The sequence below is a fragment of the Artibeus jamaicensis genome, unplaced genomic scaffold (assembly GCF_021234435.1).
Source record: "Artibeus jamaicensis isolate MK-2021 breed Jamaican fruit bat unplaced genomic scaffold, CSHL_Jam_final contig_723, whole genome shotgun sequence".
NCBI lineage: Eukaryota > Metazoa > Chordata > Mammalia > Chiroptera > Phyllostomidae > Artibeus > Artibeus jamaicensis.
This window is the reverse complement of record NW_026521938.1, coordinates 2,223,433-2,237,371: the sequence shown is the minus strand read 5'-3', so window position 1 is coordinate 2,237,371 and position 13,939 is coordinate 2,223,433. Positions and strand designations below refer to the sequence as shown.

Below are 13,939 nucleotides of genomic sequence, written 5' to 3'. Positions count from 1 at the left end.
CTATTTAAGACCTCTTTAATCTTGCATGTTCTGTTACTCTGTGGGCTAGTGTATGAATCGATAGTGGGTTCTGCGAAGGGGAGAACAACTTTTTTGTGGCTCTCCGTCCCTTCACAGGTATAGTATTAAGGCAGAAAAAGCTTGTCAGTTTGACCAAATTTGTATTGCTGCTTTTTTGAAATGTGCATCTGGAATGTTTGCGACAGTGACTAACAGGATCAATTTGTACACTAATTTTAGTAGCTTCAGGTGTGTCTCGTGTCTGAAGTGATGGACAGAGAAAATAACCTAACATTTTTGTGGATTCCTGTACCCTCTCAATGATAAGAGGGGATACTTCACAGGCTGGATAGAAAGAGGAAAAGGGGATTTGTAGTCTGGAGTTGTGGCTCCTGGGACCCAGGCAGCATCCCTGCTGATTTGTGTTCATTTATCCCTATGTTTGCTGCCACTGAAGGAAGACTGCCCCAGACGACATGAGGACAGAGGTGTGGAATCAATACTGGGTTTCCCAACCTGTTTTCCAAAAAGAGCGGGTCATAGTTTTTTTTAATTTTAAGCCAATTTTTAAAGTTTTGTTGAGGTATAATTTATATAACAAAACTGCATATATTTTTAAGATTTTGTTTATTTTTGGAGAGAGGGAAAAGAGGGAGAAGGAGAGGGAGAGAAACTCATGTGGCCCCCACTGGGGACCTGGCCCACAACCCAGGCATGTGCCCGGACTGGGAATTAAACCAGCAACCCTTTGGTTTATAGGCCGGTGCTCAATCCCCTGAGCCACACCAGCCAGGGCTGTATATATTTTTAAGTGTACAGTTTGACAAGTTTTGACACAAGTGTGAACCTCCAAAGCTATCATCGTAGTCATGATAATGTCTCTAACTGTCATGCTATATTTCCCTCATTTTCAATTATTATCTTGCCCTTTTTACCTCTCCCGGTGACCATTGATTTACTTTACCTTACCATACCTTCTATGCATTTTTTTGAATTTATATGATTGCAATCATAAACTGTTTATTCTATTGTTTTCTTTCTGATTTCCCATATGTTGCATAATTGACTAATTAAGATTCATCAGTGCTATTTTATAGTAGTTCATTTTTTACCCCCTGTGTAGTAGTCTTATTTTTGGATATACCATTTTTAGTTTAACCATTCATCTTTTATGAGTGTTTAGGTTATTCTAGATTTTGACTGTTGAAAATAAAGCTGTTATAAACATTTGTCTCAGTTCCTTATATGGGTGTATATTTGTTTTCTGGCAAAAACTGAAGAGTGCCATATCTGCGTCTCAGGGCAGATGAATGTTTAACTCGAAGAAACTGCAAGATTCTGATGTAAAATGATTGTTCCTTTTCGCATTCCCACCTGCAGTGTGTGAGACTTCAGTTCACCCCAATCCCTGTCAACACTTGATAGGGATTGGTCAGTCTTTTCCTTTGAGCACTTTTCGTATAGAATCTATGTAAATTCTGGCTATTTACCTTTTTATAAAAAATCCTCACCTGAGAATATTTTTTCATTGTTTTTAGAGAGAGAGGGACAGGGAGAAAGAAACAGTGATCTGAGAGAGAAGCATCAACCGACTGCCACCATACATACCCACACTGGGGATCGAAACCATGACCTAGGCATGTGCTTTGACCGTGAGGGTGGTGGTATTGAGGGACATTTTGTTGTGTGCAGTCATTGTTTCTAAATACTAGAAGGACATTTTCTCATTTTTTTCCTTAAAACTTTTTGTGTCAGGCATGTCTCACCCACAAAAAACCATACACATTTAAATCTTTGTCTGTGTTAATATAAAGTTGAGGCGTCCAGCAAGTTTAGCCTCGTTTATAGTGTCTGCCAATTTCCAAAGTGTAAATTTCCCACCAAGAAAGGGAGGTGCTCAGAAAAGGAGCTGAAAAATTATACTGGGGACTCCTTGTGTTTGATGGAAAGCTGAACTCTGCTTATGCCAGAGGAGACTTTGCAAAGTCAGGCAGAGAACAGGGGGTGCTGCCAGCTGGCTGTTGGTTGCAGAGACCACAGGCTGCATACATGAGCATTGAGATATGCTAGATGTTAGGGACCTTCCTGGGCACCATGGGGATGATAGAGGAGACCCCAAGTAGCCTTATCGCTGTAGCGACAAGGTCAGATATTTCTGAGTTGCCTTCTATCTTGCCTGGTGAGTTCTCAGCCTCTCAACTGTTGTCTCTTTCAGGTCATTTTTAAATTTTTCTTTCTGTAATTGTTGGTCTTCCACAAGTATTTACCTTCCATGCATTTCACCACCTGGATGGGTCACTTTTCCCGCCCTGATCCCAGGAAGATGTACTGGGCACTGGGGTTGCTGCTGGTCTTTTCTGGTCCCAGCAGGGCCTCTGAGAAGGACAGGCCCAGGGGCAACCTGGTGGCTGGTCCTATAAGCACCCTATGAGGGGTGGGGTCCGCACCAGGCTCTCCCTGCTTCCATATCCCCAGGGGACCTGGGGAGGCCTTTTTCTCTGTGGATGCAAGTACTTTAGGTCACATACTATGTGTGATCTGAGGCCAAATCTTGGAAGAAACAGCAAGAATGGGGCAAGTCAGGTGGAGTGCAGGGTACAGGATGCTGGGAGATTACAGTGAGGATCCACAGAACCACTGTGCCTGTGATGGGAGGGCCAGGGCACCCTGGGGGCTGGAGGGCACACCTACTGGGAGTCACTCCCCTGCTGAGTTGATTTAGGAGGGACTCTCCTGGGTGAGTCCCACTCATCCCTCTGAAGGCTCATCTCCCAGTGCTTGTTCCCAAGGCAACGCCCTGCCCAGAGTTCCTGGTTGCTTTCACCCTTGGAGAGGCCCTGAGGGATGCAGCTTAGTGCACTCAGTCCCCAGGCTCCGTGACCTGCCCAGCAGTTCCCAGTCCAACACCACAGGTGCAACCAGATAGTCTTCAATAAACAGAGTTGGGAAGACTAGATCCTATTTTACACCCTACACAAAATCCAATTCAAAATTCAGCTAGCTTGCAGAAGGTAATACCAGTTGAAAGAATGTCAAGAATAATTAGGAAATACATTAGAAGCATTATAAGTGGGTTATAAAATGTGATTATCTTTTTTAAAAATATGATTCTTGGCCTGGCTGGTGTGGCCCGGTGGATTGAGTGCTGGCCTGTGAACCAAAGGGTCTCTGGTTCGTTTCTCAGTCTAGGTCACATGCCTGAGTTGCCGGGCCAGGTTCTCAGTAGGGAGCATGCTAGAGGCAGCCACACATTGATGTTTCTCCCTTCTCCCCTTTATAATAAATTTTTAAAAGATCTTTAAAAAATATGATTGTCTTCAATGCAGAAAAAAATTAAATCCATTCACATTAGAAAAAACTACCATACTGCATAGGGACATACATCCTTAACTTGAAATTTATCAATAAAAACTACAGTAACCTGAATTTCAGTAATATCAGAAATCTTGGCTTTCCACGTGAGGAGCCACAGGCCCGCTTAGCAACTGAACATGGCTGTCATTAATGCTTAACCATCATCACACCTGACATTCTAGCTGGTGCTATACAGAGACAAAGGAGAATTAATTAGAATACCATTTACAGATGTATAATTTCTCTGAAATTACAATTATCCACCTAGAAATTTTTCAAAAAGTAATATCATGAATATCTGGAGTATTTATGACAGTTCAAGTTAACCATACTTAAAATTAGTATTCAAAAATGGGTTACATTTCCACAAGTGAGAATCACAGGGCAAAAAGGAAAATTTTTAAAAACTATTGTTTGGCTTATAACCAAACACTATTTTTTTCATTGACACTGGGGATAAAATTAACAAAATGTTTGTGTGGTGAAAACAGCAGATTTTCTATTAACATTGTCTTCAGCCCTTCCTCGGCCTATGCCTGCCCACTCATTCCCATTTTCCTTGTGGCTTGGTCATGTGATTTATGTTGTGAATGGCATAAGAATAAAATGACTGTGCCTATACCTGCCTGTCCTTGGATCCTAGGGTATTACTCAGACTGCTGTCCTTCAGCCTTTCAGCTGACAGGCATTGTATTGTAGACGCTGCCTACCCCACCGGTCAGTTCTGCAGAACGTCAGCACCAACATGCTAGTCACATGAGCATGCTGTCTTAAATGTGTATTTTATTTATTTTTAATGTTCACCCAAGGATATTTTATTATTGATTTAAGGGCGAGTAAAAGAGAAACATTGATGTGAGATAGAAACATTGATCCATTGCCTCCTGTACACGCCCGGACTAGGGATTGAACCTTCAATCTAGGTTTGTGCACTGAATGGGAAAGGAACCCACAACATTTTAGTGTACAAGACGATGTTCCAACCAACTGAGCTATCCGGCCAAGGTAAGAGTGGATTCTTTATCAGCAATCAGTCCTCTCCATCTTCTGCCACTTGAGTGTCCAGAATCACCTCAAGGCAACATCCACAAGATACAGAAAATTCTAATTATTGGTAAACAGAGCAAGTGATAACTGTCACTGAAACCAAGGGGTTGGGGAATCTTGTCTAATGTTAACAATTAGTAGTTCTGCGTCATGATTTTGACAGCTTACTGTTCTCAAGTGTATTGATATATATGACCAGGAATTGGCCAAACAATATTTAATTAGTCATTTTTTGGCCCAGTTGGTTAGAGTGTAAATCTGATATAAACAGATTGCAGGTTAGATCCCCAGTCAGGGCACATACAAGGAGCAACCAATGAATGCATAAATAAGTGGAACAACAAATCTAATTTTTCTCTCGCTTCTCCTTTCATTCTCTAAAGTCAATCAATAAAATTAAAAAGAAAAAAGAAAGTGGGGGTGTGGTAGGGTGAAAATGGAGAAAACTGTACTTGAACAACAATTAAAAAAACATTAAAAAAAAGAAAGTGCAGCCCTGGCTAGTGTGGCTCAGTGGATTGAGCACCTGCCTGCAAACCAAAAGGTCACCGGTTCGATTTTTGGTCAGGGCATGAACCTGGGTTGTGGGCCACGTCCCCAGGAGGGGGTGCATGAGAGGCAACCACACATTGATGTTTCCTCTTTCTCCCTTCCCCTCTCTCTAAAAATAAATAAATAAAATATTTTTTAAAAAAGAAAGTGCATGCAAGTACAAATATATAGACTATTTGAGGAGGATGAGCAGATATGAAATTAAAGGTGTGTGTGCACGGAGAGGATTGGAATGGGGCCCGTTTGCAGACAAGCTTAATACAAGGTCTTATTATTTAAAAAGTAGAACATTTTCAGTTGTAAGATGATCCTGACATTGGAGTAGAATATTTCATTGACATCAAGACATTATACAACTACCTACTATGGTTTTAACTGGAAGTGAAACGTGCATTCACATTCAGTAGGATTTTTTGCTTGGTTGTGCAGTTTTCACAGAAATGTGAGCTGACTGACCTATCTGCAGCCCCACCATCCAGGGCAAGATTAGTCTTTTTTCAGGGAAATCATGCATAAACATCAAGTTGAGCTTCGTCATCACACATATAGGTGAAGACATTCCTGCATATGCATAGTTAGACAACATACTTTTACATACATTGAATGTTTAAAACTAGTGGAACATCTCCACCCTTGGAAGGAGATTTTAGTATTATAATGAAGGTATAATAAACAAAAAAATTCATGAGATTACTAGAGGGTCCTCCAAGCAGCATTGGTCAGTCTCATGGGGTTTCTACAGGATCACCGCTTTGGTCCTGCAAACATGCTGGACTGCCTGAAAAACAGCTCTGGCAACTGTTAGTGTCAGGGAAGGCACAGGTATGGAAGGAAGTTTAATCAAGTCTCAAGCTAATATGCTTTAGATTAAACTCTTAGCATATTATATGGTTACAAAAACCTTGTAAAATCTAGGATGATCTATGTCGGTTTACAGGTTAATCTAAGCAAACTTTTGAATTTTTATCATCACCCAAGGACATCTTTTCATTGCTTTTAGAAAGAGGTGGAGAGGGAGAGAAAAAGAGGAACATCCATTGGTTGCCTTTGTATGCATCCCAACTGGGGATTGAACCTGTAACATTTTGATTTACAGGATGATGCTCCAGCCAACTAAGCCACACCAGCAAGGGGAAGCACAGCCATTTTTCAAAACATGTCAACTTTGTACGCTCCTACAGAAGTCAAATTAGGATTTATCATAGTATCACTTAAAATCCATAATATTATTTTACTTGTTTGCATTAATAGTCAATAAATTATTAAATGACAGTAAACGAGTGCTTGGGATTAGAAGTCAGGGAACATCAGACTTGAAAAAGTACAGGCTACTTACCATAAACGTACACTAACAAATATTTCTGGAAGGATACACAGTAATCGATGGCAACTGTATTATAGAGAATGGGTAATGGCAGTATAAGAATGAGGATATAGCCTTTATTGTACTTATACGTACAAAAATCTACCCCCAATTTTGTAAACAGAAAGAATAGGTTCTTGTAATACATATTAAAAAAAAAACTATATGCACTTTATTCACGTCCTGTTCCCACCTACTCTCTTCCTCTCACCGTTATTCAGCAATCCTCACGGTCTGGCCGTGTGAACACCCTTCCTTGCGGCGTCTGGATCGCTGGAAACTACATTACCCAGAAGACTTTGCGCGGAGACCAATGTGATAAGCCAATGGTGGAGCAGAATGACGCATTCCCTGGCGTGCGCATCCCGCCAAAGCGGGCCTTTTTGCCTCCTCTGGGTGGCGGTCATTTTGGCTCCGTGAGGGTCTTTTCATCCCGTTAGAGTCTTGAGTGCGGTGGGTCTGGGAACACCTGCTGAAGCCTAGAAGGCGCGAGAGACGTGATCACTGGCCGTACAGACGCGGGTGTGAGGCTCAGCAACGCCGTCCGGGTGACCCCTGCCAGGGCTGGGGCAAGGACCGCGGTGTCCGGGGGCCCTGTCCTCTCCTGCCGCTCCCGCCTCACCCACAAAGTGATGGCGGCGGCCGAGCTGAGGCGCCAGGCTGAAGTGAGTGCGCGTGACCCGGGCCCTTTCCCCTCAGCCCATCTAGCCCTGCATCCCGAATGAGGGGTCCCCGTCACGTCCAGCAGCTAGGCCCCGGCGTCTCGAACTGTGAGGCGCTCGTGGGTGACACAGTATGTGACGAGGATGGGAGAGGGTGACGGGCTGAGGAGCCGCCGCGTGAAGATGTGCAGGGGCGGCTGAGCCGGGAGGATCCGGGACCCTGGGATCCTCCTGAACGACACTGGGGAGCAGAGAGAGAGGAGTGGCACCTGGCCTGCCAGGGATTGCGCCTCCATTCTAAGGGCCTACTGAAAGGTTGAGGACAGAGGAGGAACACAGAGCTGGGTTAGGACTTTTAATTTCTACCATAAGCTGCCCAGAGAGAACGAGACTAGAATGGTGATGATGAGACAAGGAGACTTGAGCCTTTGTCCAAGGTCACAAAGCTGGTAAGAGGCAGCACTGAGGACAGATACTTGACTGGAGGTCACCAGACTCCAGGGCTGGGCCTGGATGCAGCTGAGACCTGCTTACCAGGAGCTGTAAGGGTGGTTGACCGTGTCTTCTCACAGGTTCCAAAGGTTGAAAAACCAGTAATGTAAACTAGAGGAGGGCAGGGTATCTCTGTCCCTCTCTGGTTTTTACACCACCCAGGTGGTGTCTGGGATTGTGATGCTCAGGTGAACAGACGTTCACTTGTTTTTCCAACTGTTGGATCTGAGACCTTTAGAGATACCCCAAGTCTTCCTGGGATTGTGGTGTCTCCAGACTCTTCCCTTGGTATTTTACCAGCTCTTGGATGTGGGGAACCTTGGGACACCTCCAGGGCCTGTGTCCTGAATGTAGGTTACAGGTAACATGCAGGTGCTGCCATTTCTTTACAACCAACATAAACAGGTGTGGAAATGTAACCCAGGGCCAGATATCAGCATGTGCAAATGCTTGGAGGTGCCTCTGTGCTGGGAATAGGTACAGCAGGACTCCATTCTTTTTGTTAAGAACAAAGCAGGGGGTGGTGGGGGTGGGCTGGGATGGGAGTAAAAGGCAGAAAACTGTACTTGAACAACAAGTAAAAAAAAAAAAAAAAGCAGGGGGGCTGTAATCTGGCCTGTGGCGTAGCTGCCTAAGAAGTTGGGCCTCTGTTATGGACATCAAGGGAAGTTTGGACAAGAGGAAAGAATTCATCTCTCTTGGATGTAATAGGCTCCACCTGACTGCATGTGGAAAGCAGATTATAGGGTTAAAGGAGGGAGGCAGGGAGCTCAGGTAGAGGCAACAGCTCTAATCCAGATGAAAATGGATGGCCAGGAGTGGTGGCTGTGGAGGTGGAAGAAGAGGTTGGATTCTGGGTCCATTTTTAAAGGTGAGGGGGGGCCGGAAGGAAGAGTTAGGAACAACCCCATCAACTAGGCTGGCAAAGATGGTGATAGGTTAATTTTTCCTTGTAAATATGAGACGTTTTGTTTGAGCCCTGTGAAGAATCTGAGAAGTTTCAGAGAACAGTGAGGGGAGACATCAAGTGGGCAATTGGACACACAAATCTAGAAATCTGGGGAGGGGACATGAGGAAGTGGTGTAGACCACTGTGGGGCTGTGGATCCATGTGTAGGAGGGGAATGCAATTCATGGTGGTAATGCTAATTAGTGCCTCAGAAAGAAGAGGGTGGTTGTGGGAAAGGTGTGCCAGGAGGTTGGGCAGGAAGCCAAGACTTCTGTGGGATGAATGGATTTGCGATGGCTGGGGAGGCAGAGGAGTAATTGAAAGATGACACTCGAGGACAGTGCACCTGCTTATCTACTACTGCAGCGTTTACCACAATTTTGTGGTAAATTTTGATGGGATCTGGGGAGTTTCGGTCTTGCTGGTTGATACAATCTAGGGCAAAAATGTGGTCAGTGTGTCCCTGTGCCTATAAAAGAGACCAGTGGGACTGGGCTTTTAGGGAAGGTTGGGTGGAAAGAGGAGGCTTTTGGCTGTCACTGCAGTGACAGTGCAGTGCAGAAATGGAAGGGGGTTATTATCTGAAATTCACATACGGTTCTGGGTGGCTGCTGATTGAAGTAAAGGTCATTGACAGGCAGGAGGACTGCAGAGCCTCATTTGGGACTTTTCTTGGCTGTGGGATCAGGCAGAGTATTGGGGTTTTGCTGGATCATATTTGACTATGTCATACATCCTCTGATGCCATGGGCCATGTACATGGGTGAGTCTGGAGAGATACCCTTGATGTGAAGCACGAATGTGGCAGAGCTGAGGGAGTGAACCTGCGGTCTGAAGATGTGAGAGCAGTTTAGCTTACTGTATGATGCATACATTGAGAGGAAGTGTGACCTGAGTGCCCCGTGTTTGGCTATGTCTTGGAGGCACAGCATGGGAAGCTCCAGGTAAGTTGCTTGTCAGGGAGGATGCAGGCCAAGGTTCAGAGAGTAGGTGGCATTTATCTGCCCCGCTGGCTGTTGTTGCTGAGTGCAAGACCAGTGATTAATGGGACTGCAGGCAGATGACGTCACTAGCACCAGGGCTTCCTATCTCCTCTGAGGTGTGGAACCCTGGAGGAGGATAAGCATTGGGAAAATATGTGAGGAGTTGGGTAGTGATTTCTCAGAGACCCTTCATGGTTTCATTTGTATTAATCCTGACAGGTTTGTGTGACCCTTGAGGATGTCGCTGTGTATTTCTCCAGGACAGAATGGCGCCTCCTTGATGAGGCTCAGAGACGCCTGTACCTCGATGTGATGCTGGAGAACTTTGCTCATGTATCCTCACTGGGTAAGACCCTCACTGTCTCCCAATGACCTTGACTAGGGTTTGCATTGCACTGTGCCCTCTGTTTCCTAGGGTGCGCTTAGTCCTCACATGTGGACTGTGGGTACTATTTGCTTTTCTAGTATTCTGGGTAGATCTTGGACTTGGCGGGGCTGGTTTGTTTGTACTGCCCCCTTTTCTCCCTGCAGCCCAAATACCTATTCTTCGAACCCTCATAGGGAAGGATTTGAGGCTAGTAGTCTTACAGGGAGTCTAAAGATTTTACCTTGTTTGCCCTCTCCCTGGTTGGGTTCATGCGTCCTGGTAGATGGCACTTTTGTGTCTCAGATTTTTCCTCTGTTTTATTAGACATTTCCTTGTGCTTGTGTGTGCCAGCTATTATAGGCATTATCACAACTATTACGATTACCATGGGCTGCTTTTCAAGACTGTCCTATACAGTTCTGTTTGTAGTATTCAGATCTTTTTTTCTTTTTTCAGCTTCGAGGAAGTATAATTGACAAATAATATCGTACACAGTTTAAATGTATAATATATTTTATTGTATATACAAATTTTGAAATGATTAGTGCAATCAAATGAATATATCAATCACCTCTTATATAGGGCTGGATACTATTTTATTTACCTATTTTAGAGAGAAGGAAGGGAGGGGAAAAAAAGGGTGAGAACCATTGACATGTGAGAGAAACTTTGCATTGTGCCCTCCAGGTTCATTGAAGTTGTCACAAATTCATGATTTTCTTTAATGGCTGAAGAATACTCCATTGTGTGTGTACACATACCAGATTTTCTTTATCCATTCATTTGTAGACAGGTATTTTAGGTAATTTTTGTATCATGGCTGTTGCGTATAATGCTTCAATAAACATGGGAGTGCAAATATCTCAGATACTGATTTACTTCTTTTGGATATAGTGTATGGAGAAGTGAGATTGTTGGATCATATTGTAGTTTTATTTTTTAATGTTTTGAAGAACTTCCATACTTTTGTCCTTAGTGCTATGTTGAGTTATATTTTAACAAAGGAGGGAGAAAGAGAGGGAGAGAAACACCACTGCATGATTGCCTCTGGCATGGCCCCCACTGGGGACCTGGCCTGAAACCCAGGCCTGTGCTCTAGACTGGGAATCGAACTGGCAGCTTTTTGGTTTGCAGACTGGCACTCAATCCGCTGAGCCACACCACCTAGGGCGGCTTGCTTTCCTTCACATCCTGGTCAACACTGGTTGTCTCTTGTCTTGTTGATAATAGGCATCCTAAGAGGTGTGTGGTGGTGTTTCACTGTGGTTTGATTTTGCATTTACGTGATATTGGTGATGTTAAGCACCTTTTTTTTTTTTTTTTAAATTTTTTTTCAGAGGGAGGGGGAGAGAGGGAGTTGCGTAGCACCTTTCATGTGTCTCTTGGCCATTTGTATGTCTTTGGATAAATGTGTATATATATATCTTTGCCCATTTTTAATTGTTTTTTTTGTTGTCAAGGTATATGAATTCTTTATATATTCTGGATATTAAACCCTTATCAGATATGGTGGGAGGGACCCCTATAAACTGTTGCTTTCTTCTGATGGGTGAGCCCCTTGTCGTATATGCTTTCTCCTCTAAGTGAGTGTTCTAGGAATCCATCTGTATCAGTGTACTAGCTGGCATTGTTGTGAGAGGCAGTGTTTGGCTTCAGTGAATTTTTTTTTTTGAAGATTCTTTCAACACATTTTGTTTGCCCATTTCATGATGGGTAATTTACTAGCACACCTGCCCCACATTGTGCTGAGTTTTCCACAATTTTTCACCCAAAACAGCATGACCACCCCCCTTTGCCCCACTCTCCCTATTCGGCCAGTCTCACCCCTAGTGACTTTTGTTTTTGTTTCCCTGGATGAAAAAAGTCTTCAAAGGGCGATGTTTTACCGATGTGGAAGAGGTGAAACAAAAAATGGTAGAAGCACTAAAACATATCAAAATTGACAAGTTCAAAAACTCTTCAGCAGTGGAAAAAAGTCTTGATAGGCGTATTGCATCAAATGGAGGGTACTTTGAAGGTGACTGAAGTTTAAACATGTAGGAGTAAACGATTTTTCATAAATAAATTATGGGGTTTGGGGGGCCCCTCCTTGAATATCTTGCAAATATTTTGTTCTATTTTTTAAAGATTTTATTTATTTCTTTTTAGATAGAGGAAAAAGAGGTAGAGAAGCATTAATGTGTGCTTATTTCTTATGCATTACCCACTGATGACCTGGCTGGCAACCTAGGCGTGTGCCCTGACTGGGAATGGAACTGGCGACTCTTTGGCTCACAGGAGGCGCTCAATCTACTGAGCCACACTGGCCAGGCTAACCTGTTTCTTCGGTTGCCTTTTTATTTCATTGATGGTGCTTCTTGCTGTGCAGAAAATTTTTGGTTTGATATAGCCCACTAGTTTATTTTCACTTTTGTTGTCTGTGCTGTTGGTATCATATCTAAGAAATCATGGCCAACACCAGTGTCAGGGAGCTTTTTTCTTATGTTTTCTTCCGAAATTTTAACAATTTTAGGTCTTAAATTTTCTTTTTACATCTAAGTTACTTTTCATTTTTGTAAGGTATGTGAGATAGGGATTCAGTTTCTTTCTTTCCTTTTTTTGGGGGGGGCACATGAGTATCCATTTTTCTCACTGTTTAGTTTTAAAATTTTTATTGATTTGAGAGAAAGAGACATCAATTTGTTGTTCTATTTATTTATGCATTCATTGGTTGAACCTTGTTGTATGTGCCATGACCTGGGATGAACCCCCCAGCCTTGGTGTATCAGGACAATGTTCTAACCAATTGAGCTACCTGGCCAGGGCTCATCACTATTTTTTTTTTAATTTTATTTTTTAATCCTCACTTGATAGGTGTATTTTTAAAGTTAGGTTTAATTTTAGAAATGGAGAGAGAGAGGCAAAGAGAAACAGAAGCAATGATGTGAGATAGAAACATCAATTGGTTGCCTCTTGTATGCAGTCTGGTTGGATACTGAACCCACAGTCTAGGTATGTACCTTGATCCAGAGTCAAACATACAACCTTTTTTTTTTTTTTTATTGAGATTCTATTTATTTTAGAGAGAAGGGGAGAGAGGGAGAAAGAGAAACATCTGTTGATCGCCTCTGGTATGTATCCTGAGAGGAACTGAACCTGTAGCCTAGGCATGCACCCTGGCTGGAATTGAATTGGCAACCCTTTGCTTTGCTGAACAATGCCCAGCTAACTGAAGTATACCAGTCAGGGCTGAACCCACAACCTTTTGGTATATGGGACTATGCTTTAATGAACTCAGCCACCCGGCCAGGGCTTACCATCATTTTGAAGAGACTATTGTTTCCCCATTTTGTGTGCTTGAGTCCCCAATCAAAGATTATTTGACCATATATTGTGGGCTTATTTCTAGGCTTTCTATTCTGTTCTACTTGTCCATTTTTATGCTAGTATCATAGTGTTTTGATTACGTATAGATTTGTAATATTTTGAAATAGGAAGTGTGCTTATAGCTTTTTTTTTAAAGATTGCTTTGGCTATTTGGATTTTTTTTGGTGGTGGTTCCATAATGGTTTTAGGACTTTTTTCTCCTTTTTATTGAATTAATTGGCTTACACTGGTTAACAAAATTATACAGGTTTAAGGTGTACAATTCTACAACACAGTAACTATCTGTATACTGTATTGTATGTTCACCCCAAGTCAACAGGATTTTTTTTCTGTATCTGTGAAAAATTTCATTGGACTTTTGATATGAATTGTATAGAATCTGTATATCACTCTGGGTAGACTATTCTGGGTTAAATGGACATTATAACAGTATTCTTTCAATACAAGAACACTGGATATTTTTCTGTTTGTATCTTGAATTTCTTTCATCAATATCTTATAATTTTTGGAATAGAGATCTTTCACTTCCTAGGTTAATTTTATTCTTGAGTGTTTTTTTCTTTTTGATGCTATTTTAAATGGGATTTTCTTAATTTTCTTTCAGGTAATTATTAGTGTTTATAAACAAATGAGTTTTTTCCTTTAAGATTTTATTTTATTTATTTATTTTTAGAGAGCAGAGGAAAGGAGGGATAAAGAAAGGGAGAGAGAGAAACATTGATGTGTGAGAGAAGCATTGATTGTTTGCCTCTCGTGTGTTCCTAACTGGAAACCTGGCCTGCAATGCAGGCATGTGCCCTGACC

The 13,939-nt window shown here is 42.5% G+C and overlaps 1 protein-coding gene across 6 annotated transcripts in view; it reads left to right on the top strand.

Moving 5' to 3' along the window:
• Positions 1–13,939, top strand: part of LOC119051620 (zinc finger protein 345-like) — a 41,149-nt gene that overhangs the window by 14,006 nt on the left and 13,204 nt on the right. For 4 of the 6 annotated variants that reach the window (XR_005082961.2, XR_008392790.1, XM_053672075.1 and 1 more), the window contains exons 1-2: positions 6,679–6,981; positions 9,622–9,748. Coding sequence is in view for 3 of the 6 variants with exons in the window: in XM_053672075.1 (XP_053528050.1) it covers positions 6,949–6,981; positions 9,622–9,748 (160 nt within the window). In the remaining 3 variants the exon portion in view is untranslated. Of the gene's footprint in view, positions 1–6,678; positions 6,982–9,621; positions 9,749–13,939 lie in introns of those variants that run through there. The other 2 variants (XM_053672073.1, XM_053672074.1) reach the window with 2 other exon arrangements.